At 38.5% G+C, this 25,889-nt stretch overlaps 2 protein-coding genes across 6 annotated transcripts in view; one reads left to right on the top strand and one right to left on the bottom strand.

The window, feature by feature from the left end:
* The window catches only part of IFT74 (intraflagellar transport 74), a 98,980-nt gene extending 76,670 nt beyond the window's left edge, over positions 1 to 22,310 (bottom strand). The window contains exons 1-6 of one of the 2 annotated variants that reach the window (XM_023242368.2): positions 22,145 to 22,310; positions 18,857 to 18,999; positions 7,147 to 7,282; positions 4,825 to 4,873; positions 3,289 to 3,387; positions 3,069 to 3,129 (exon numbers count right to left, since the gene is read on the bottom strand). In XM_023242368.2, coding sequence (XP_023098136.2) covers positions 3,069 to 3,129; positions 3,289 to 3,387; positions 4,825 to 4,873; positions 7,147 to 7,282; positions 18,857 to 18,976 — 465 coding nt within the window. In that variant the 5' untranslated portion in view covers positions 18,977 to 18,999; positions 22,145 to 22,310. The remainder of the gene's footprint in view (positions 1 to 3,068; positions 3,130 to 3,288; positions 3,388 to 4,824; positions 4,874 to 7,146; positions 7,283 to 18,856; positions 19,000 to 22,144) is intronic. The other variant, XM_023242367.2, reaches the window with a different exon arrangement.
* A 194-nt stretch (positions 22,311 to 22,504) lies between these two features.
* PLAA (phospholipase A2 activating protein) overlaps positions 22,505 to 25,889 on the top strand; it is a 45,807-nt gene continuing 42,422 nt past the window's right edge. For 3 of the 4 annotated variants that reach the window (XM_019816056.3, XM_006939189.5, XM_003995528.6), the window contains exon 1: positions 24,399 to 24,893. In XM_019816056.3, coding sequence (XP_019671615.1) covers positions 24,745 to 24,893 — 149 coding nt within the window. In that variant the 5' untranslated portion in view covers positions 24,399 to 24,744. Of the gene's footprint in view, positions 22,524 to 24,398; positions 24,894 to 25,889 lie in introns of those variants that run through there. The other variant, XM_045043750.1, reaches the window with a different exon arrangement.

Below are 25,889 nucleotides of genomic sequence, written 5' to 3'. Positions count from 1 at the left end.
TCGATGTATAATATCGTGTCATCTGCAAAAAGTGAAAGCTTAACTTCATCTTTGCCAATTTTGATGCCTTTGATTTCCTTTTGTCGTCTGATTGCTGATGCGAGAACTTCCAACACTATGTTAAACAACAGTGGTGAAGAGTGGACATCTCTGTCGTGTTCCTGATCTCAGGGAAAAAGCTCTCAGTTTTTCCCCACTGAGGATGATGTTAGCTGTGGGCTTTTCATAAATGGCTTTCATGATGTTTAAGTATGTTCCTTCTATCCCGACTTTCTTGAAAGTGTTTATTAAGAAAGGGTGCTGAATTTTGTCAAATGCTTTTTCTGCATCGATTGACAGGATCATATGGTTCTTATCTTTTATTAATGTGATGTATCACGTTGATTGATTTGTGAATGTTGAACCAGCCCTGCATCCCAGGAATGAATCCCACTTGATCATGGTGAATAATTCTTTTTATATGCTGTTGAATTCGATTTGCTAGTATCTTATTGAGAGTTTTTGCATCCATATTCATCAGGGATATTGGCCTGTAATTCTCTTTTTTTACTGGGTCTCTATCTGGTTTAGGAATCAAAGTAATACTAGCTTCATAGAATGAGTCTGGAAGTTTTCCTTCCCTTTCTATTTCTTGGAATAGCTTGAGAAGGATAGGTATTATCTCTGCTTTAAACGTCTGGTAGAACTCCCCTGGGAAGCCATCTGGTCCTGGACTCTTATTTGTTGGGAGATTTTTGGTAACTGATTCAATTTCTTCACTGATTATGGGTCTGTTCTGTTCAAGCTTTCTATTTCCTCCTGATAGAGTTTTGGAAGTGTGTGGGTGTTTAGGAATTTGTCCATTTCTTCTAGGTTGTCCAATTTGTTGGCATATAATTTTTCATAGTATTCCCTGATAGTTGCTTGCATTTCTGAGGGATTGGTTGTAATAATTCCATTTTCATTCATGATTTTATCTATTTGGGTCATCTCCCTTTTGTTTTTGAGAAGCCTGGCTAGAGGTTTGTCAATTTTGTTTATTTTTTCAAAAAACCAACTCTTGGTTTTGTTGATCTGCTCTACAGTTTTTTTAGATTCTATATTGTTTATTCCTGCTGTGATCTTTCTTCTTCTGCTGGTTTTGGGGTGTCTTTGCTGCTCTGTTTCTATTTCCTTTAGGTGTGCTGTTAGATTTTGTATTTGGGATTTTTCTTGTTTCTTGAGATAGGCCTGGATTGCAATGTATTTTCCTCTCAGGACTGCCTTTGCTGCATCCCAAAGCGTTTGGATTGTTGTATTTTCATTTTTGTTTGTTTCCATATATTTCTTAATTTCTTCTCTACTTGCCTGGTTGACCCATTCATTCTTTAGTAGGGTGTTCTTTAACCTCCATGCTTTTGAAGGTTTTCCAGACTTTTTCCTGTGGTTGATTTCAAGCTTCATCGCATTGTGGTCTGAAAGTATGCATGGTATGATCTCAATTCTTGTATATTTATGAAGGGCTGTTTTGTGACCCAGTATGTGATCTATCTTGGAGAATGTTCCATGTGCACTTGAGAAGAAAGTATATTCTGTTGCTTTGGGATGCAGAGTTCTAAATATAGCAGATAAAGAAATTCAGCAAGTTGTAGAACCAGAATTTGAATAGGAAGGCTACTTGGGAATGCAAGCTGGTGCAGCCATTCTGGAAAACAGTATGCACGTTCCTCAAAAAACTAAAAATAGAACTACCCTACCACCCAGCAATTGAACTACTAGGCATTTATCCAAGGGATACAGGTTTGCTGTTTCGAAGGGACACATGCACCACCATGTTTACAGCAGCACTATCAACAATAGCCAAAGTATGGAAAGAGCCCAAATGTCCATCAATGGATGAATGGATGAATAGGAAGGCTATTAAAAGCAAATTATTGGGTATAATTTTTTCCGAAACACCAAGCTTTATTAATGTACTATGTATTAGTTTATAGAATATTTCACTTCTGATATGAATAGTAAGTACTAATAAACCCTAACATTTGAGATCTTACTGTATGTTAGATATCAGCTAAATGTTTTCCCTGTATCAGTTGTTAGGTCATTGTACCTGCAAACAACCTATTTCACACATTAATATCTTTACATAAGTAATTTACCTAATGCATTCCAGTACAGCTAAATGATTTTATCTAATGTCATTTCATATTTTATAAAAAACTTCCTCATATTTAGAACAAAACATTTACTAAAAAAAAAATCTGTACTGAATACTAGGCTCTACAAAATGTTCATTATTTATTATACAGTTAAACAGATTTGAGAAGTACAGTATTCCATAAGCAGCAAAATTTGTTTATAAGTACAATGTAACAATATCAAGTAGGTATAGCATAATTTACCCAACCATTATGATAGAATGTTTCTTGTTTTATGTAACACTATTTTTTAACAGAAGTGAGATAAAAGTTTTCCCCTTTAAGACCAAATGCCATTGCTGTCTAGAGCACCTACAGAGTTAGAAGAAAGAAAATTCTGACACTAGAAAGTGTAATGGGGCCAAGACCACCCCAAAGATTGCGACAGTTATGAACAAAGCCAAGGAGATTATTTCTTCAGAAAGTAAACATTAGGAAAAATCCTTGGTGGAACTATGTTTATGTTACATACTCTATTTTGGCAGAAGACAACCACTGTATTTTGGATGAAACATAAGAATGGAGGTAGAATCTGCGCACTACATAATTAAAATTTTTAATATTTCATAATAAAAACCATCCATAGAGAGATAAAATGTTTTTTTTACAGAAATGACAGTACCCAATAAATTTTAGCTACTTTTAAAATGATTATTTTAATACTGTTAGGGAAAATATGTATCTGCAAGTAAATGTATTTTCTTAAGACTGGAAGAATACATATCTGTTAGGCCAAATGATTTCTGGTGAGAAAAATGAGGGAAAAGCAAAGGGAGGCTTTAATCTCTATACTCTCCCTTGTTACAATCTTTCACCGTAAGCATATATTCATGTATTATTTAGTATCTAAAGTATTTAAAGTGGTAAAAAACAATGGAAATATTCAAAATAATCTCAGAAAAGGGCAAATACCATATTGTAGTCTGCTAGTTGTCCTTGAAACTCTTTGATTTCAACAGCTAAAGTCTCAGCTCTGTAAGCATAAAACAAATACATTCATAAACACCTAAAGAAGAAGAACATTATAAACATTATGTATAATTACAAATTTGGTATTACACTTCTGAAGCATATTACATTGAATATTGCTCTTAAAAAGACCTTGCATAATTTTAACTGCAAAACTACTCACCTCTTTTCATATGACAAATATACTGAATTCTCTTGATTGTACATTTCTATTTCTTTCTGAAGTTTATTAATTTCTGTTGTAAGTTCACTTATTTTACTTCTAAATGGAAAGAAATAAAAAAGTCAGCAATAATCCTAATCCAGAAAAGAGCCTTTCTAGTCAAGCAAATTTTTCATAAATGTGTAACAATAATATAAATGGTTTTGTGAAATTTCACTAAAAAAAGAAAAACAATTTATGTGGCCTGTTTGACTAAAATGAGGCATATCCCAAATGGTAAGAAACTGAAATAGATTCTCTGATCACTAAGATGAAATAGGACCAGAATGTAAGCCTGGTCAAAATAACAATCTATAGACACAACTAGATGCCTCATTGTCATCCTCACAGCTCCTGCTACTCTCTAAGGTGGGGCTTCTCAAAAGCAGCACTGCTGACAGTTTAGGTCAGTAAAGGATACTCTGGCAGTGGGGAAGGGCTATCCTATGCACTGTACAATGCTTAACAGCATCCCTGGTCAAGCTGTCAGTAGCACACACCCCCAACCCTAGCTGTGACAACCAAAAGTATGTCCAAAAATCACCAAATGTTCCCTGGGGGGCAAAAATCATGGACAGTTGAGAACTAGTGCTATAGAGTCAAACAATTACAAAAATACCTAGACCCATTTTTTTTATACAAAAGCACAAATCCTGGAAAAGTGAGGATATGCAATGCTGAAAAATAGCTCTATATCCTTTCTTTCTTTTGATTAAAAAGTGGCTGGATATGAAGAGATGCTATGTAAGTGCTGGCCTCATGCTGATGTTAGCATTAAGGAGTGGTGGGGAAAACCTACACTTCTCTCTATTGCCTTCTAGAAGTTTGAGACCCATAAAGGATCCTGATAATTGACAAACAAAAGACTGCAGAAGAAATGAAAAAGAAAACAGAGGTTTTAGGACATGATAGAAGGATGGATTAAATGCAATGGAAATAGTAGACAAAGATATAGATGATGAGCCAAGAACAAAATACAATAAAGCAGAAAAATGAAGACTGAACAGTAGGACATCTAAGCAAAAAAAGGTAGATAAAGAATACGAAAAAAGTTCTCAATTTAGAGCTTCATTCTTAGAGACATAATGAACTTCATGAATTAATTAAAATTAGGTTACATTTGTGGCAACTGACCAATTATACACTTATGTAAAACTCTGCACTAAAATATTATAAGTATATGCATTTTCCCTTTCTTATTAGATACAACTGATGACATTTCAGTGGTATGAATAATATATTTCATAGTAGTTAGTGGAAGAAGCATAATAAAAGATGATTCTTATCATTATGATAGTGAACTTGACATAAATTAATTCACACACATGCAAACAAATACAATTTAAAATCTCGACCTATTTGTATTATCTCATATATTTTGTAGCACAGCCAAATTAACCAGAAATTATAACACAAAATAATTCTTAAAAATCAACAGACACCAGCATTAAAACTTCATGACCATGCATAGGAAAAAAAAATGTTTATTGAACATACCGAAGAAGTCCAAGATAATAAGATTTGTCTAAAATTTGCCTCTGGGGACCTAAAAAAATTTTTTTTAATTATTAGTGTTCAGTTTGGAAATACCACCAAAATAGTAAAGCCAAAGCACAACCACAATTACACTCCACAATTCTGTTGAGTCCTTATTTATGCCCCAATAAATCTGATAATCAAGATGACAGACTGAATCAATTGAAAAGACAACTGGGGTGCCTGGCTGGCTCTGTTGGTAAAGCACGTGACTTGTCATCTTAAGGGTCATGAGTTCAAGCCCCATGTTGAGCGTGGAGCCTGCTTAAAAAAAAAAATGGAAAAGAGAATAATATCTTAGCATCATGACATAATGGAAACTTGAATTAAGATCACAAAAATGGGACTAAAGGTAGGGGTGTTAAGACAGGAAGTACACTCTACAGGTCAGGTTAACTGAACGCAAACTCAATCTAAGAAAGTCTAGGCACACCAGGGTGGCTCAACAAGTCAAGTGGCTGACTCTTGATTTCAGCCCAGGTCATGATCTCATGGTTCGTGAGCATGTGCAGAGCTTGCTTGAGATTCTCTCTCTCTCTCTCTCTCTCTCTCTCTCTCTGCCCTACCCCTGCAGTCTCTCTCAATCTGTTTCTCCCTCAAAATAAATAAATATTTTTTAAAAAGTCTAGAACAGGGTTATCCAATAGAACTTTTTGCAACAATGGAAATATTCTATACCAACACTGTCCAATAAAGCAGCTACTTGGAATTATTAAACACTTGAAATGTGGCTGATGATAGCAGAGAACGGAATCTTTTATTTAATTTTAATTAATTTAAATTTAAATAGCTACAAGTAGCTATTAACTATCATAAAGCACAGTGAAGATTTAGACTGTGGATTTCTCAATGCAAGAGATTATGATTTTTCATAATTTGTCTTAGAGACCCTTTTTTTAGGAACATGATCTTATTTCAGTTATTTCAGCAGGACTAAGAAAGTACCCCTAGGTTAAATGTCCAAACCTTGAGAGAGGTGACCTTGCAAAGTGGAAAAAGTAAGGATAGAGAGGAGTAACTGTGAGGTCTATGATCAGAAGAGGGAGAGAAGACTAGACAATGATATAATTTTGACATTTCTTCACAGTATTGATATCAAGCAAGCATTCCTAAAAAATTGTGTTTTTGGGGTTTTTTTTTAAGTTTATTTATTTTGAGGGGGGGGGGAACCAGTGGGAGAGGGGCAAAGAGAGGACAGAGGATCCAAAGTGGACTCTGCACTAACAGCAGAGAGCGCTCAAACCCACAAACTCACAAACCGTGATATCATGACCTGAGCGGAAGTCAGATGCTAACCAACTGAGCCACCCACATACCCCTAAATAATTGTTTTTTAATATTTAGTGAGCTAAGTGGTATTATAATAAAGTAAAAAAATTTAAGTCTCCTGAAAGGCATGGCATACTATATTACAAAAGGTAGCATAATATCTTATAATTAATTTTGTCCCAGTAGAATATCTTCATCCCTGATAAGTCATCTGTCACAAACACAGAAAATAAAAAACTCGTTATAAAGCAGTTTACCATGCTTTGATTTGTATGTATCACAGACTAATTTTTGAATCATAAGTGTACCATTATGCTTTTTTAAACACATACATAGGCCTAAGGTAAGATGCAGTAAAAAACTGTGTTAGCTTCAATTCCTTACTTAAGAAGTTACATACTATAATGGATTATTAATTATTAGAAAAGTAACACTTCTTGAGTCATTTATCATAAATACATAAATACCTTAATAGTGTCATTTTGATATGGAAACAATCAAAAAATATTTCAGAATATTTCTATGTAGTACTAGAAACCTAATTTTCATTCCTGAGCTCTTCTTCAAATTATTTCAAATTTCTTCAAGTTATAGTAAAGCTCCATATTTAGAAAAATGAAGATTAAAGTTCACAGTGTATTTTTACAGCACTTTTATTTAACCATCACCATAATTTTGTGAATCAAGGAATAAAAATTGAATAAAATGGCCTCTTTATACTTCTTGGCTAACTAATACGGTACTGCAATACTATTTTTTTTTTTTTTTAGTGTTTGTTTATTTTTGAGAGACCTCAAGCTGGGGAGGGGCTGAGGAGGAGGTGGACAGAGGATCCTAAGCGGGCTCCATGTAACAGCAGCAACCCCAACACGGGGCTTGAACTCACAAACCGCAACATCATGACCTGAGCTGAAGACAGACACTAGTAACCAACTGAGCCACCCAGGTTCCCCCAGTAATATGGTACTGTGATACTTCTTATACAAAATATACTCGTCTTTTTAAAAGAGATACCTTTCATTCCAGTTTTCATTCCACTCAAACCTTGTTGTGTTACAGGACGATCAGCAACTTTGATTTGAGAAGACAGAACTCCCCCTGTCCCAATGGTACCACCACGAGAGCCTGGTCTTGCTGTTCCAGGTGGCATCTAAATGAAAAACATGATTTCAGTTTTAGTAAACTAGAAAAACACTATACCTCTAGTACTGTTATGACAGCAAAGAGATTATTTTTAAAAAATTAAAATTACATTTAATTTGTAAAGTATTCCTTACATTTTTGAATTCCCAAAATAGGACATATTAAATAAAAGTCTTTAACATTTAAAATTCTATGAACAATAGATGCCGGCAGCCAAGCTCTCCAACCAGCCTGATGGCAGGGCCCAGACAGTGGATGGATCGGGACTACAGGGCGGCCCACCGACAGTGAAGCTTCTTGTACTCCTGCTTTTATGTAATTTGGCCTTAGCATTGGTCAGGGCAGCCCCCCTACCAATCAAAGTACCTGGGGGAATCGTCTGTTGGCGAATTGCCCACGACATGCCCCCAGGGAAAAGAACCACTGGGGAAAGAAAGAAGATTCCCCAAGAAAATCATGCAGCCCTACATCTAGCCCTTGCCACCCCCTATAAAGACTCCTCTACCTAAAGGAAGGATGACCCCATATATTTCCCAGCCAAGGAGGGAACAAATGGATTTGAAAGCCCCACTCCGGCAACAAAGGAGTGTATCTATGGATACAAGTTACTCCAACCCTAGGCCCACCTGGCCTCCAGGAACATTCAAGATGATGATTGGACCTGGTGGGTTAAGGTACAGAATGGTTCATTAGTTCCTAGGTATACATTGTCTCTCTGGGAACACATAAGGCTTGGGTTCCCAGGGTCCTCTTGGCTCCCTCCCGGCACCCCAGACCAAAGCAAAAACTTTTGTTCCTTATACTGCAAATGTTCAAAAAAACAATTAAGAAGTCCTGTCCCTGTAAGTGTTCCACTTGAGGTGTTGAGAGATAGATGACCTTTCATGAAAATAGCAAAGCAAATGCTTTATAGATTATAGATAAACGTAGATACATAATGAAATAATGTGAAGAAATTAATCAATAAGCAAAGGGCAGGAGGGAACATTACAAGAAAATAACCATGTTGTTCCTTAATGGGTGATTACACATAGGAACATTTTTAGAATTAGGTAATGCCAGAAAAATAGATGACGCATGCTACGAGGAAATTGCTAACAAATATAATGCCACGTTTGCCACAATAAAGCGGCCAGTCAAACACTGCTGTTGTCTGTGTCCATTTTTTATTTTTTCACCGGCGCCATTCATCCTTCGGGAATCCCTGGATCTGCTGGGGCTGGACCCCGGCAATTAGATAGTAGATTCCTTTAAAATTTTAAATTTTAGAGGAGTTAAGATGGCAGAGAAGTAGGGTTGCGGGGATTTCCCTTCCCTTCCCTTCCCTTCCCTTCCCTTCCCTTCCCTTCCCTTCCCTTCCCTTCCCTTCCCTTCCCTCAAACACAGTTGTATTGAGGTCAGAACACTTGGAACACTAAGGAAATCAATCTGTGGAGTGAGAGAAAAGTCTCCACAGGTAAGGGAGACAGCTCAGCAGGACACAGATGCATTATGTGAACTGGGGGAGATAAAACAGCGTAGGCACAGAGGGGAAGGAGCCTCTTCTGTGGAGAAACAAAACGGAGAGAAAGAAAGGCTGTGGATTGTGGTATTGTGCTAGTACAAGAGAAAAACTTCTCTGGACCATGGACTGGGGAAAAAAAATACTGAGAGTGCCAGTTTCTACTTTGCAAACAGCCTTAGGAATTGAAGATCAAAGATAGGAGCTTTCAAAAGTGTGCAAATTTCGCCAGACTGAAGTCACTGCAGCTTCCATGTACGCAAGCCTGGGGGGAAGAGGGAGTTGGCCCCAGGGCACAGTAGCAATCTCAGGGGCATGCTGAGAGCTAACAGTCTCCTTCCTCCAATACTGTGGGAAGAGGGTCTATGGCCCCACCAAGGACAAAAGACCCTTCAGGCGCCAGCAGGGCTGAGTGGTGCTACACCAAAATGGAATCCACGTGGTACAGGGCCCCTTAAGACATCAGGTTCTGAATCTTAGCCAAGAGCCTAAGAGGTGCGGGAGACTGTGGAGAACAGGCTGACCACCAGCACTATTCTGTAAGGGCTGCCTGAACAGCATGGTTTGAGAAACCCAGTCCAGGGAGGAGAGACTGGGGTGTTGCCATTTTTCTCCTCATCACCAACACAGTGGGGATTGAGGGAACAGAACAGTTGCCCTCAGTGGAGGCAGGACTGGTTTACACCAGACCCGCCCCTCGTGTCTAGCAATCTGGCAACTGCTCATCTACTGGAGTGGGAATGACACTGAGTGAACCAGACAGTCCCTCCTCCAGACGAGCACAGCCACTGGTCCCAGACACCAACAGACAACTATCTTGTGGCTTTATACGTTAGTCTGTTTTTCTTTTTTTTTTTTTCCTCTCTTTTTCCTTTCTACCCTCTTCTTTTTTTCCTTTGGAATCAGGATCATAGTTTCTGATTTGATTTTTGGTCAATTCTTATTTTATATATATATATATATATATATATATATATATATATATGCATTTTTTTCAGGCATTTTTATTCTTTTTACACTTTTTATAAAGCTCCATCTTTATTTTCCTTCCTCTCTCTCTCTGGATTAAGGCTTATAGTTTCTTTGATTCTCTATTTGGTCTTTTTTTTTTCACCTCTTTCATTTTTCACTTTTTATGGGATCAGGTTCCCCACCTTTTCCTTTCTTCCAGAGTTACTTCAACGAACAAATCAAAGCACACTTGGTGGAAGGTCCAAACAATCCACACCACAAGTAAGGAGGAGCTTTGTAGAAGACTGACCAGTGGGTACAGCAGCCAAATACACAACACAGGAGTGCACTCAACACACTCCAAAAACACTTCCTGAAGTGCCTGGCCCTGGCCAGTGTATTATCCCTCTTTAATATAGTAGTAACTTGCAGATGGAAGACATAACAAGCTGTTAAAACACGTAAAACCAGAAATGTAGCCAAAATGTTGAAACAGGAGAATTCTCTTCAGAAGACAATCCAGGAAGAAATGACAGCCAGAGAATTGCTCTTAACAGATACAAACAATATATCTGAACAAGAGTTTAAAGTAACAGTCATAAGACTAATAGCTGGGCTTGAAAAAAGCATCGAAGACAGCAGAGAATCTATTGCTGCAGACATCAAAAACGTAAGAAATAGTCACAATGAATTAAGAAATAACTGAGATGCAAAATAAACTAGATACAGTGACAGCAAAGATGGAAGAAGCAGAGGAGAGAAGAAGTGAAGGTAAAATTATGGAAAATGATTAAGCTGAAAAAAGAGGGAAAAGAAATTATGAGACCACAAGGGGAGAATTAGAGACTTAAGTGAGTCAATGAAATGAAATAACATCCATATAATAGGACTTCCAGAAGAAGAAGGAGAGAGAGAAAGGGGCAGAAGGTTTATTTGAACAAATTACACCTGAAAACTTCCCTAATCTGGGGAAGGAAACAGACATCCAAGTCTAGAAGTCACAGAGAACTCCCTTCAAAATCAACAAAAACAGATCAACACCATGACATATAGTGAAACTGGCAAAATACAAAGATAAAGAGAGAATACTGAAAGCAGCTAGGGACAAACAAGCATTAACCACCAAGGGTAGACACATAAGGGTAGTAGCAGACCTGTCCACTGAAACTTGGCAGGCCAGAAGGGAGTGGCCGGAAATAAATACTCAATGTGCTGAAGAGGAAAAATATGCAGCCAAGAATCCTTCATCCAGCAAGGCTGTCTTTCAGAATAGAAGAAGAGATAAAGGCTATTCCAGACAAACAAAAACTAAAGGTGTTCCTGACCACTAAACCAGCCCTGCAGGAGATCCTAAGAGGGACTCTGTGAGTGGAAAGCAGTAAAGATTACAAAAGACCAGAGGCATCACCACAAGCTTGAAACCTACAGATAACACAATGACACTAAATCAGTATCTTTGAATAATCACTCTAAATGTAAATGGATTAAATACTCCAATCAAAAGATACAGGGGTATCAGAATGGATAAAAAAATAAGACCCATCTATATGCTACTTACAAGAGACCCATCTTAAACCTGGGGACATCTGCAGGTTGAAAGTGAGGAAATCCATCTATCATGCTACTAGGCGTCAAAAGAAAGCCAGAGTAGCCATAGTTATATCAGACAAACTAGATTTTAAAACAAAGTCTGTAACAAGAGATGAAGAAGGGCATTATATCAAAAGTAAGAGGTCTATCCATCAATAAGAGCTAACAATTATAAATGTTTATGTCCCCAGTGCTGAAGTACCCAAATAATATAAATCAATTAATCACAAACATAAATAAATTTATACACAATAACATGATTGTAGGGGACTTTAATACTCCACTTACAACAATAGACAGATCATCTAGGCAGAAAATCAATAAGGAAACAATGGCTTTGAATGACACATTGTGTTGCATCCACACAACTCCTGAAACAGAATGCTATGGGCACCAGTGACAGTCACAACAAAGTTTATTGCAATGAGAGGCAAGGCCAAACGATCAGAACTGACACTCTAGACCAGAGTGCATCTCTAACAGCAGGGGTACAGAGTTTTTATAGCCGACCACATAGACCACATCCCGTCTTATCATCACCTGGGAACAAAACAAAGAAATAGTTCCCAGATGGGGATGGAAACAGTTCAGACATGCCCTTGCCCCAATCCAATCAAACACTAATCCAATTTATTTTCCTTGAACTTTTGTTCCCTTGATTGATAGGACAAGGCTGTTATCTCTTAATCTACAGTGTTAAAACAAAGCTGTTATTTCTTAAGGCTACAGGTTAGCCCTACACTACAATTTAACCCTTACAATTGGAACAGATGGACTTAACAGATACATTCAGAACTTTTCCTCCCAAAGCAGCAGAATACACATTCTTCTCGAGTACACATGAAACATTTTCCAAAATAGATCACATACAGGGTCACCAAACAGCCCTCAACAAATATAAAATGACTGAGATCATACATACCATGCATATTTTTAGATCACAACACTAGGAAACTTGAAATCAACCACAAGGAAAAATTTGGAAAGTCCCCCCAAATACATGGAGGTTAAAGAACATCCTACTAAAGAATGAACGGGCCAACCAGGAAATTAAAGAAATTAAAAAATATATGAAAGCAAATGAAAATGAAAAAATGACCGTCCAAACCCTTTGGGATGCAGCAAAAGCAGTCCTAGGAGGAAAATATGTTGTAATTCAGGCCTATCTCAAGAATCAAGAAAAGTCCCAAATACACAATCTAAACTCACACCTAAAGGAACTAGAAAGGCCGTGGCAAAGAAAGCCCAAAGCCCGCAGAAGAAAAGAAATAACAAAGATTAGAGCAGAAATAAAAAATATAGAATCCAGTAACACAGAACAGATCAATGAATATAGAACAGATCAATGAATAGCCAAATTAATCAAAAAGAAAAGAGAGGACCCAAATAGATAAAATCACAAATGAAAGAGGACAGATCATAACCAACACCACAGAAATACAAACAATTATTAGAGAATACTATGAAAAATTATATGCCAACGAACTGGACAATCTGGAAGAAATGGACAAATTCCTAGACACTTACACACTACCAAAACTCAAACAGGAACAAACAGAAAATTTAAACAGACCCATAATCAGCGACAAAATTGAATCAGTTATCAAAATATCTCCCAAAAACATGAGTCCTGGTCAGATGGGAATTCTACCAGCCATTTAAAGCATTTAATACTTCTTCTCAACCTATTCCAAAAAACAGAAATGGAAGGGAAGCTTCCAGACTCAATTCTATGAAGCCAGCATTACCTTGATTCCCACACCAGACAAGGACCCGACTGAAAAGGAGAATTACAGGCCAATATACCTGATGAACATGGATGCAAAAATTCTCAACAAAATACTAGCAAATCGAATTCAACAGTATATTAAAAGAATTATTCACCATGATCAAGTGGGATTCATTCCTGGACTGCAGGGCTGGTTCAATATTTGCAAATCAAACGTGATATATCACATTAATAGAAGAAAGGATAAGAACCATATGATCCTAGCAACAGATGCAGAAAAAGCATTTGACAAAATTCAGCATCCTTTCTTAATAAAAACCCTCAAGAAAGTTGGGATAGAGGGAACATACCTTATGTCATAAAATCCATATGTGAAAGGCCCACAGCTAATATCCTCAATGGGAAAAAACTAAGAGCTTTCCCACTGAATTAGGAACACGACAGAGATGTCCATTCTCACCACTGTTGTTTAACGAGTGTTAGAAGTCCTAGCCTCAGCAAGTAAGACAACAAAATGAAATAAAAAGCATCCAAATTGGCAAAGAACTCAAACTTTTACTTCTCACATATGGCATGATACTCTACATGGAAAACCCAAAAGACTCCACCAAAAAATTGCTAAAGCTGATACATGAATTCATCAAAGTTGCAGGATATAAAATCAATGTACAGACATCAGTCACATTTCTATACACCAATAATGAAGCAACACAAAGAGATCAAGGTATCAATCCCAAGGTATCAAGGTATCAATCCCATTTACAACTGCATCAAGAACGATAAAATACCTAGGAATAAACTTAACCAAAGATCTGTATGCTGAAAATTTCACTATAGAAAGCTTATGAAAGCAACTGAAGAAGACACAAAGAAATAGAAAAACATTCCATGCGCGTGGACTGGCAGAACAAATATTGTTAAACTGTTCATACTACCCAAAGAAATCTACACATTCAATGCAATCCCAATCAAAATAGCACCAGCATTCTTCACAGAGCTAGAACAAAAAATCCTAAAATTTGTATGGAACCACAAAAGACCACGAATAGCCAAAGTAATGTTGAAAAAGAAAACCAAATCGGAGGCATCACAATCCCAGACTTTAGCCCCTTCAAGACAGTATGGTACTGGCACAAACACAGACACATAGAGCAATGAAATAGAGAACTCAGAAATGGACCCACAAATACATAGCCAACTAATCTTCGACAAAAGCAGAAAACAGTATCCAATAGAAAAAAAGAGTCTCTTTAGCAAACGGTGCTGGGAGAACTGGACAGCAACATGCAGAAGAATGAAACTGGACCACTTTTTTACACCATACACAACAGTAAATGCAAAATGGATGAAAGACTTAAATGTGAGACAGGAAATCATCAAAATCCTAGAAGAGAAAACAGGCAGCAACCTCTTTGATCTCGGCTGCAACTTCTTACTTGACATGTCTCTGAAGGCAAGGGAAATAAAAGCAAAAATGAACTATTGGGACCTCATCAAGATAAAAAGCTGCACAGCAAAGGAAATAATCAACAAAACTAAAAGACAACCGATGGAATGGGAGGAGATACTCGCAAATGACATATCATATAAAGCGTTAGTATCAAAAATCTATAAAGAACCTACCAAACTCAACACCTAAAAAACACATAATCCAGTTAAGAAATGGGAAGATATGAATACACACTTTTCCAAAAAAGACATCCAGATGGCCAACAGACACATGAAAAGGTGCTCAACATCACTAATCATCAGGGAAATACAAATCAAAACTACACTGAGGTATCACCTCACATGCGTAAGAGTGGCCTAAATTAACAGCTCAGGAAACAAGAGATGTTGGTGAGGATGTCGAGAAAAGGGAACCCTCTTGCACTGTTGGTGGGAATGCAAACTGGTGCAGCCACTCTAGAAAACTGTGTGGAGGTTACTCAAAAAATTAAAAATAGAACTAACCTACAACCCAGCAATTGCGCTATTTATCCAAAGGATACAGGAGTGCTGATTCAAAGGGGCACGTGCAACCCAATGTTTACAGCAGCAATAGCAACAATAGCCAAATTATGAAAAGGGCCCAAGTGTTCATCAACTGATGAATGGATAAAGATGTGGTATATATGTATACAATGGAATAATGAAAAGAATGAAATGAAGACTTCAGCAATGAAAAGAATGAAGTCTTGCCATTTGTAATGACATGGATAGAGCCAGAACATATTATGCTAAGTGAAATAAGTCAGTCAGAGAAAGACAGGTATCTATGATTTCTCTCAAATGTGGAATTTGAGAAACTTAACAGATAAGCATAGGGGAAGGGAAGGGAAGGAAAAATAATATACAGAGAGAGAGGCAAACCATAAGAGACTCTTAAATACAGAGAACAAACTGAGGGTTGATGGGGCTAGGTAGGGGATGGAGGGTGGGGGAAATGGGTAATGGGCATTGAGGAGGGCACTTGCTGAAATGAGCACTGGGTGTTGTATGTAAATGATGAATCATGGGAATCTACTCCTGAAGTGAAGACTACACTGTATGTTAGCTAACTTGAGGGGAAAAAAAAAAATTCTACGTTAACTATATTTCAAGAAAAATAAAGTAAAATTTTTTTAATTAATTTTATGTGTAGACATTATATAATAACCTCAAAACTGGAAAGGAATTAAATATCCACATTTTTGTCCCTATTTGACCATAGGAAATGGTTGAATATGTTACAGTATATTTTAAAAAGTAGTTTACAGAACAGTATTTATAATTCCATTTTGTAAAACAAAAAAGTCTGAGAATTATATAAGAAACAATAACAATGGTTATCTCCATATGATGTGATATTATAGTTCATTTTTATGTTGTTATTTTTACAATTCAGTGTTTTCAGCATTACTGTGGTAAGTATATACTACCTTCAAAATCAGAAAAAATAAATTTTCATTTTTAAATTATAATTACATATAAATTCTGTCATGAGACAGCCAAGTGTCAAAGGGCTGACATCATTCAGCAAGCATTCATATCATTACTCTACATGATTCCCTACTTCAGGTCTGTAAAATCCAATATAACATTAGACAATCTGAGGAAAGGACAAAAGACTGTCCTCTTGTCAGTTCATACAGCATGGACAAGTTGGAAAGGTAGGAGACAACCTGAGGCTGTTTCAAAATATCCTTCTTTTGTTTATCTTCCATTCTTTCTTTACTTTTTCCCCCACTCTCTGTCAAAGAGTCAAGTAGTAGATTAAATATGTACTAGACATTTTAGATAGGGATTGTATATAACCATAGTCATTCATTTTGCTTATCATTAATTGTTAGGTGGTGGTCTCTAATCTTGTCAGCTAACATAGTTCTTAAGTGATTCTGAGAATTACTTGGTTATTATACTGGGGGCCAACAACAGTAACACATGTCAAAGAATATGTTGGACACAGGAACACTGTCAACCACAAACACAAATGAAATGAGTTCAGGGTTATCTTGAGTGATCTTTGGAAGAGAATGCTACATCTCTTCCTGGGCAAACTTCACCAAATGAAAATATAGAGAAGTATAAATTAAAACTGCACATATTAAAAGGAATTACTATATATATGTATTCACATGGAAATATATTATTAAAAGTAATGGACAAGATAAATAAAAATGTGTATAGTATTATCATTATTTTAGAAAATATTAAAACCATATAATCTTATATGCATGTGTGTTAGTGTTTGTCAATGAACAGAAAAAAATCTTAAAGGGTATATACGTCACACTGTTAACAATAGTTATACCTGAGGTAGGAGAGAACTCGGACACTTTTCCTTTGTATGTTTTACAACAGGCATCGATATTTTTAAAACTGCAAACATTAAATGGGTAAAGCACCTGGCATGGAGTAAGCGGCCAATGAATGTCAGATTCTTTTGTAAATATTTAATTAACAAGCATAAATTTTTACTAAAATAAAAATTCTTACTAGCTCAGTACCACGTACATGAAGGTTTTAGAAAAATCATTTCAGTGTAAGTTGATGATGCTGGTAATATTAGCTGAAACTCTAGAAAAATCTGAAAACTTTAAGAAAATCTGATTTTTAACAAAATTATTCCCTCCAAAATTTATTGTGCTTCTTATGAACTAAAAACAGGAAGACCCAGTATTATCTCTGGTTTGCAGTTAGCCTACTGTGTAAACTTCACAGATAAGGAGTCAAAACGACCTTACATGGAGTCAAAATCATCTGCTACAACCATAAGAAAAATTAATATGAATATTTCGGTACATTTACTTCTCTGTAAATAAATGTCCGTTTTTATGTTCAACTGGCACCACACTGCTTTTTTTTTTTCATTTAATACTGTATTATGAAGATATATACTTTCCTCAAATACTTTGAAAATAATTTTTAATGACTACCTAATAGCCAATTATAGGGATAGATATATCATAATTTATTTAAGGTTTGCCTGTTACAAGGTAAGTTGCTTTCAAATTTTCACTATTATAATGAAACTGTAACAATTATCTTTTATAGGATATCACTCTGCTTAGAATTATCAGTTCATAAAGTTTATCCAATTTTTTCTAATGCGGTGTTTCTCTTACTGATTTATGACACTCCCCATCTTACACTAAGCTATTAACATTTACTAGTTTGTTTGTTTGTTTCCAGGCTGCTGTGGCAACCAAAATATTGTTTTACTTATTACTTATATTTTTATATTAGAATATTGCACTTTTATTTTTGTTTTTTATTGCTCTAAATGAATTCTGGAATAGTTTTACAATGATATTCCCCACTCTCCCCAAAAGAAATCTCATGTAATTTTGATTTAACATAGGGTTCATAGTGTTTAATTACAGAAAGAGCTCTTACCAGTTCATAAAGTTTTTTCATTTTACAATTCTCAACTCTATTTATGACATATATGTTGCAGATATTTTTATCAGTTTGTCATTTTTCTTTTAACTTTATTGTGGTGTTTGCAATTTTTAAAAATTCAAATATATAAATATAAACATATTTTCCTTTTCAGTACTTGGTGTTTCTGTTTTACAAAGGCCGAGTCCACACCAAGTTTATATGAAATACTTGCCTGTATTTTCTTCTAGAACATTTATGGTTTCATTTTTTAAATATAAAGTTTCTAAAATACCTAGAATTCTGTGTGAGGGAGGGGTCAATTTTTAAAAATAAATGGCTTACCCATTACTTGAATAAACTATTGAATACTCCATGCTTTTCCAACTATTTTGAAATGTTACCTTCATCACTAATTACATATGTTTGATTCTGTTTCTCATCTATTCCATTTCATTTAATTCAGGCACCAATAAGCTATACCACTTAAATTATTGTACCTTTAAAATAAATTTGAATATCAATGTGAGAAGGTATCTTCTCTCAGTAATGTCTTTTAGGGGTGCCTAGGTGGCTCAGTCAGTTAAGCATCCAACTCTTGATTTCAGTTCCGATCATGATCTCATGGTTTGTGAAATCGAGCACCCACACTGGTCTCCGTGCTGACAGTGTGGAGCCTGCCTGGGATTCATTCTCTCTCTCTCTCTCTCTCTCTCTCTCTCTCGCTTTACTCCTCTCCTACTCGCACTCTCTGTCTTAAATTTTTAAAAATGTCTTTCAGACATCCTCCCACATTTATATTTCTAGGTATCCCCCCAAAAAAACCCCCCCAAAAAATGCCAAAACATATGTAATAGTATGTTGATGGAATAAAGAAAGAACAAAGAAGAATCTCTTATTATAGACAGGCTTTCCAACTTCTAGTAGGACATATGCATGAGAATTAAACAGATTTGTTTGAAACTTACTCCAGTTGCCACTCGAATACTTGCTGATGGGGGTCGTATTCCAGAAGGAGGTCTTCCAGTCAACCCCATTCCACCTCGTGAAACAGGGCGAGCTGCTGAAGGTTTGTGATTACTGGCCATCGTTTGTTTACTTTCACCACTATCTGGAAACAAGTAACAGTTCAATTCTCCTTTAATGTCTCGTATAGCAACACACTGGAGATCCACATAACTTCCCTTCAAACATTTAATCCACAATGACTTCTCTTGCAAATTGTCATTCCAGGTACTACTACAAGGCTAAACCGGCTTCATTTTGTTCAAATATGAAAGTAATGTTCAATTTAGAGTGGAACTATGAAATCATTTATCATATGCCTTTCTCATTTCCCTATTTTTTACCAAAACGTAAGCCTCTCTAATTACCTATCTCTCTTGAGCTTTTCCCATACTCTACTAAAATTTCTCTTTTCTGACATATCCAGCACGTTTCTTCCCTCCCTACTTTTTTTCTTCCCCACAGGGAAAAATGATGATTCACTCCTTTATATTCTAAACCCTGTTATCAGATCTTTCATTTTACTCTTTGCCTTAATAGAATCCCAACTTGCCGCAAAACACTTTCAGTGAAGGCTGTTTTAGTTTCTCAATCCACAATTCCAAAGCAAAGGAGTGCACAGCATTCCCGTTGCTCCCCAGTGTCACTTTTAAAACATTAATCTTCCAAATCTTCCTTTGAGGACCAAGGAATGCAACCTTACTGCCTTGGATCTTTCCTGGTTCCTTTTATCTTAGGGACCTCCTAATTTCTCCCCCCATCTTTACTAAAGTCTTTTATACCTAGTTCAAGTCTCTCTACTCCAGTCCCACCAATGTCCTGGATGACTTCCATAGGGATACTGGCTTCAATATCTAACATTCTTGGTCACAGTTCCCTGACCTAAATTTTAGTAACCATCTCAACTCCATTTCACTCATCCATAGCTATGGCTAGACCTGGAGCTTGTCATCATCTGGAATTGTTTCATCTCAATACCAATTGAAATATTTCATTGGTACTCTTTATACCCATCGTATCTTTATTCTCACTCTATCTCCCTTTATTTTTTAAAAATTTTTTTTTCAACGTTTATTTATTTTTGGGACAGAGAGAGACAGAGCATGAACGGGGAAGGGGCAGAGAGGGAGGGAGACACAGAATCGGAAACAGGCTCCAGGCTCTGAGCCATCAGCCCAGAGCCCGACGCGGGGCTCGAACTCCCGGACCGCGAGATCATGACCTGGCTGAAGTCTGACGCTTAACCGACTGCGCCACCCAGGCGCCCCTCTATCTCCCTTTAAACCCGCTCCTCAATTCACTCATCCTCTCCCAGTTTGCCAGCCCCCTCCTTTACTCATCAGAATATATTATTCAAAGTTTTGGCTGATGATTTAGAATAGCACTTTTCAGATTATGGGTCATGACTTGTTGACATGAAAACAAGTTGGTAGGTTTTGCCCAATATGCTTTAAACATGAAGTAAAAAATGTAAGAAGGGTGACTGAGTGGCTCAGTCAGTTAAGCATCTGACTCTAGATTTCAGCTCAGATCATGATCTCATGGTTTGTGAGTTCCAGCCCTGTGTCAGGCTCTATACTAACAGTTTGGAGCCTACTTGGGATTCTCTCTCCCTCTCTGCCCCTCCTCCACTCACTCTCTCTCGCAAAAATAAATATTAAAAAAAATGTAAGAGGGGCACCTGAGTGGCTCAGTTGGTTAAGCGTCTGACTTCGGCTCAGGTCATGATCTCACAGTTCATGAGTTCAAGCCCCACGTCAGGCTCTGTGCTGACAGCTCGGAGCCTGGAGCCTGCTTCGGATTCTGTCTCCCTCTCTCTCGTTGCCCCACCCCTGCTTGCTCTCTGTCTCTCAAAACTGAATAAACACACAAAAAAAATTTTTTTAAATGTAAGAGTTCACTGCATATAGGAAGGGTATTGTTTCATTACATTTTTGTTTCAGTTATATTTATGTAAATTTACACATTAGCGAAAAAAATACTTTATTGCTAAAAAATGCTAACCCTCATCTTCATCTAAGCTTTCAGCAAGTCCTAATCACTAATCACAGATGACTATTACAAATATAGTAACAATGCATAGTCTGACATATCTCCAGAATTACCAAAATGTGACAGACATGAAGCGAGCAAATGCTGTTGGGAACACGGCACTTATAGACTCGCTTGACACAGGTTTGCCACAAACCTTCAATGTGTAAAAAGCGCATTATTGGAGAAGCTCAAGAAAATGAAGTACGGCTGTTGTCCATGTAAAATTTAAGTCTATTATTCTAGCTTTCCTGACAACTTTAAGAAAATGTACAACATATAGAATTTCCAGGGACGCCTGGGTGGCTCAGTCTGTTAAGCCTCCAATTTCAGCTCAGGTCATGATCCCTGGGTTTGTGAGTTTGAGCCCCGCATCGGGCTCTGTGGAACAGCTCAGAGCCTGGAGCCTGCTTCAGATTCTGTGTCTCCCTCTCTCTCTACCCCTTTCCCGCTCACACTCTGTGTCTCTCTCTGTCAAAAGTAAATAAACATTTAAAAATTAAAAAAAAAAAAAAAAAAAAAAAAAGAATTTCCACCTGACTGTCTCTACCACTGCTTTACTATCTTGGAGAAAGCCTAGCATTAGATCAGTCCCAGGAGGAGATAAAATAAAAAGAACGGTCACTCCTAACAGACAGGCCACTAACTCCTCCGTTATTCAGGCAAATCAGAGACGGAGCCTAGCCTTTGGTTCCAGAAAAATGAGAGACACAAACTTTAGCTCTGACAGTTATCCCTACTGGATGTGGGTCCTCATCTGTAAGACCCATGCGTGGCAATGGGCTGTGGCCTGAAGAGCTGTTGTGAAGATTAAAGGTACTATATAAAAACATCGGCTTGCTAATTATTACTACCAGGATCCTCCCTAAACCAGCCATTTTAACATATACCAACAATTGGCAAGTTGCTAATAAAAGACACAAATCTATTGCTTCGAGTGAAATCCCTCAGCCCACGGTGAATTTTCTCTTTGAGGCTCTTGGATCCTTCCCTCCGGTCTCGCCTCGGCAGGTTTCCTCAGGGGACTGACTGAGGTGATCTCTCCACACGCTCTGCCGGCCTGGAGTCCGACTTCCCAGGCCTGGCGACAGGCTGAGAGAACCGCTAAGAGCCGAAAAGTGTGGATTTGTTTTTGTTTGAAGCGGATCAGCTTCTCCAAGGTAAGAAAAGCGGCTCCGGAGGGACTGAGAGAGGGATAGACGGGACCTGGGATTTCTCACCTCCCTGGGAGTGTCAGGAGGAAAGCTGTAGCGGTGACGGGCGCTCGAACCTGTTTCCGAGGCCACCACCCCCGGCGGAGCCCACCAGTCGGCCAGAGCACCGTTAGCTCACTTCGCCACTGCAAGCTGCCCTCGCGCAGCTTTCCTGGGTCCTCAGAACTAACCACTAGCGGCTACGCGCGGCTACGTATCCCGGCAACGGGGGCGGGACGAAGAGAGGATCCGCCTCCTGATTGGCCAATCTTCGGCTTCTGTCCCTGGTAACACCAAACAGAACGAGAATAACCTGTTCTCGCGAGATGGGAGATCTAATTTTTGTTGTCGCAGTATCTCCAGTCTTTTTCTGAAACAAACAGAAAACGGCGACTTGAGTAGGAAAGTACGTTTTGTCTGAAAACCTCAGTATTTATAATCAAAGTCACCTTTCTGATTGTGTGCCTGACCTGCATTTACTCCTAGCGAGTTTTATTATATCGCTATGTCACCTCGTATGTGACATGATACGTGTTATCGTGTAATAGACTTTTTAATAACTGTTTTTAGTTACTTGTGGGAGGCAGCGTTATACTATCTTTTTACTTCTTATTAGAGGTAGTTATCCTTCCTGTTAGGTCTGCGCAATGTACACATTACATTAAGTATAGATGTGTTTCTGGTGACATCTATTCCTCGTTTCAGTGGAAACTTCCTATCTTTAAACTTCCTTTCAAAGTTATTTTGATCCAAGTTTGTGAAGGATGAATTAAATGGACAGTGGTCTTAAAAATAACTATCTTAGAATCAATGTGTAAAGAAACACCATGTAGGGGTGCCTGGGTGGCTCAGTCGGTTGGGCATCCGACTTTGGCTCGGGTCACGATCCCATGGCTTGTGAGTTCGAGCCCCAGGTCGGGCTCTGTGCTGATAGCTCGGAGCCTGGAGCCTCCTTTGGATTCTGTGTCTCATTCTCTGTCTGCCCCTCCCCTGCTTCTGCTCTGTCTCTCTATGTCTCTCAAAAATAAAGGTAAAAAAAAAATAAACACAATGTAAAACAAACAAACAAACTACTTCATCTCAAATCCCACATCTCTAATAAAGTAACTTGGAGTTTTCTTCCATTCTTTCTATGTAGAGAAAGCTTAAATGTGCTTGCAACTATAATCATAACGTACATACGTATTGGACTTTCAACGTTTTTCACATTTCCAACTTGCATACATTATTTATAAACCAGATTTATTTCTGAATGTGCCTGCCTTCAAGTAGTTTAAAATGAATACAACAAAATGAAATGTCACGTGGCTGAATTATCACTTCAAGTTCATAAAATATTTTTATGTAATTCTCCCATTTGAGCCCAACAAATTTGTAGTGTCCTTTAGTGACTATACAGGAGGAATCCACATAACAAATTTTACTAACTGGACTTTATTTACTGTTAGTTCCCCATATCTTTGCCTCTCCATAATTTGCTGCTTCTAAAGACTTAAAGTCCTTTTCTTCAGTAAATATTGTTCCTTTGTTAACTTGTGCTGTAAGTCCAGACTCTAGCCACCTCTTTGAGTACTCATTTCTGAGTTTCTCCCTTGCATATATGAGATGTGTATGTTAATAAATTTTTCTCTTATTAACCTCTTTTGTTGCAACGCCCCGCGCAAAGCCTACAAAGGTAGAAAGAAAAAAGATTGTTTCCTTCCCTACAACCTCTGCCCAACTACTCTGTACACAGAATTGTCTGAATCAACTGACATTATGGAGATTTTTTCCCTGAGTGCCTTCAGACACATGGAAGGAGGACGCAGCATTTGTCATTTGTATGCAGATGTGACAGTTGAGATAAATGTTTTAAATCTGAGAATTGCTTGACACGTAAGATATTTTAATTTTTTAGAGTACCGAGAACCCAGCTTAGTATTAGGATTTAAGGCAAACGACTGTCTACAACTTGGTCCCAAACTCTGTCGTTTTAATTAAAAAACAATGTTTAACTTCCAAAAGTCTCAGGCGATTCCACAGAAGTTCTGGAAAAGTCGCAAAAGGGTTACCCTGACAAAACGTTCAGAACGATTTCTCTCAACCACAAGGGAGCGCGCAGCTCCTGAAATCAAATCTTAAAATATCCGGATTCGGCGCGCCTGCGGTTCCCGCCCCACTGCGCGTGGCATTATGGGATTTGTAGTCCCAGCGCGCATCTCGTACTACAATAAACTGTTCAGCCAGGACTCGGCAAGGACGCGGGCTCGAAAAGGATCCGGATTGGGGCGGTCGGGCCCAACGGCCGGGCCCTGTTATCTCTTCCTCGGCGGATCGTCCAGGGCGCGGGAAGGAAACGAGCTTCAGCTCGGCCTTGCCCTCAGCAGTCGGGACGCACACGCTTTGCGTCATGGCGGGCTGAGACAGATGATGAATTCCGGTGTACATGTCAGGGTTGCTGTGTCACTCGGCCCGTTCGCCGTTTTCCTTCCCCGTCGCCCTTCCGCACCGGCTCTAGGGCTCTTCCGGTCCTCAGCCGCCCCTCACCTGCAGGCCCCTCGCCCGCCGCGCCCCGGCGCACTCCTGGCCTCTTCTTCGGACTGATCTCGCGCGGTGCCTGGGCCCCGGGTGCCGGACCGACAAGGGCCATGGCGAGCGGTGCCGCCAGGTACCGGCTGAGTTGCTCGCTCCCAGGCCACGAGCTGGATGTGCGGGGCCTGGTATGCAGCCTCTATCCGCCGGGGGCCTTTGTGTCCGTGTCCCGAGACCGCACCACCCGTCTCTGGGTCCCAGACAGGTGAGCGCTGCGAGTCCGTCTGTCCCCGCCTGTCCCCACCACCCACCCCTGGCAGTGTTGCAAGCTTCCTATTGCCGGTGGGACGAGAGGGCCCCTCCCCTGCTGTATCCTGTACTGTTCCCGGCCTTGCCTCCGGTCCGCGCTCCCTCACAGTTCTGAGAGCACTGGCACTCTGGGCGCACAGTGTTAGGAAACCTGTGAGATTTAGGTGGAAAGAGCACCGCTTTAGGATTACAGAGACGTACATTCTTGTCCTAATTTTACCACTTAACGAGTGGGTGACCTTGGACGAAGCTCTTATCTTTTGGGCGATGATTTGCCATGTTTCTTTCAGATTTGAAAATTTACTGATGCCAGGTGCACCCCCCCATTAGACGTTGTGAAAACATCTGACATGTAATTGAAGTAAATCCTCTTCTTTCCCTAGAATGTGCTCTGTAATCTTACCTCAAATTTAATTTTTGATAATTGCGTTGCAGAAAGTTGCATTTGGCACGTCTCCTTGTCCAAATAAGTTTCTTAGTCTGGGGTCTGGTGGGCTCGGATGGAGGGGATGAAAGTTTCAATATGTTTTATGGATGTGTGAGGATGTGCTGTTTTCTTGAAAGAAAGTCCATTGCCTTCAAAAGGTTGTCAGGTTAACCAAAAAGAGAAATTAAGAAACTGAAGGTTAAGCTCCAGTCCAAATCAAGTTCAAGGGGTCGGTCCTGATTTGGCTGGTTGTAACAGGAAATTTATGACGTGGAAGACAGATTTCAGTTCAGAAAGAGAAAATTTGAGGTGATCTACTTTGTTATGTAGTAACTCTCCCATTAGTATAGGTTTCACTCAGAGTTTGGGTAGCCATGCATAAATTCAGATGTTAACTCTTGGTTGAGTCTCTACTATTTGTTTAGATCCTGAAGAAAAAGAAAACAAAAACAAGTTCCCTCTTCTTACGGAGCTTTCTTACAGTCTGGGAGGGCTCATGGATCAGAAAAAAAAAGTAAATAAATA

Source organism: Felis catus, chromosome D4, assembly GCF_018350175.1.
Source record: "Felis catus isolate Fca126 chromosome D4, F.catus_Fca126_mat1.0, whole genome shotgun sequence".
NCBI lineage: Eukaryota > Metazoa > Chordata > Mammalia > Carnivora > Felidae > Felis > Felis catus.
Note: the sequence above shows the minus strand (reverse complement) of the source record. Positions and strands in the feature narration are given on the sequence as shown.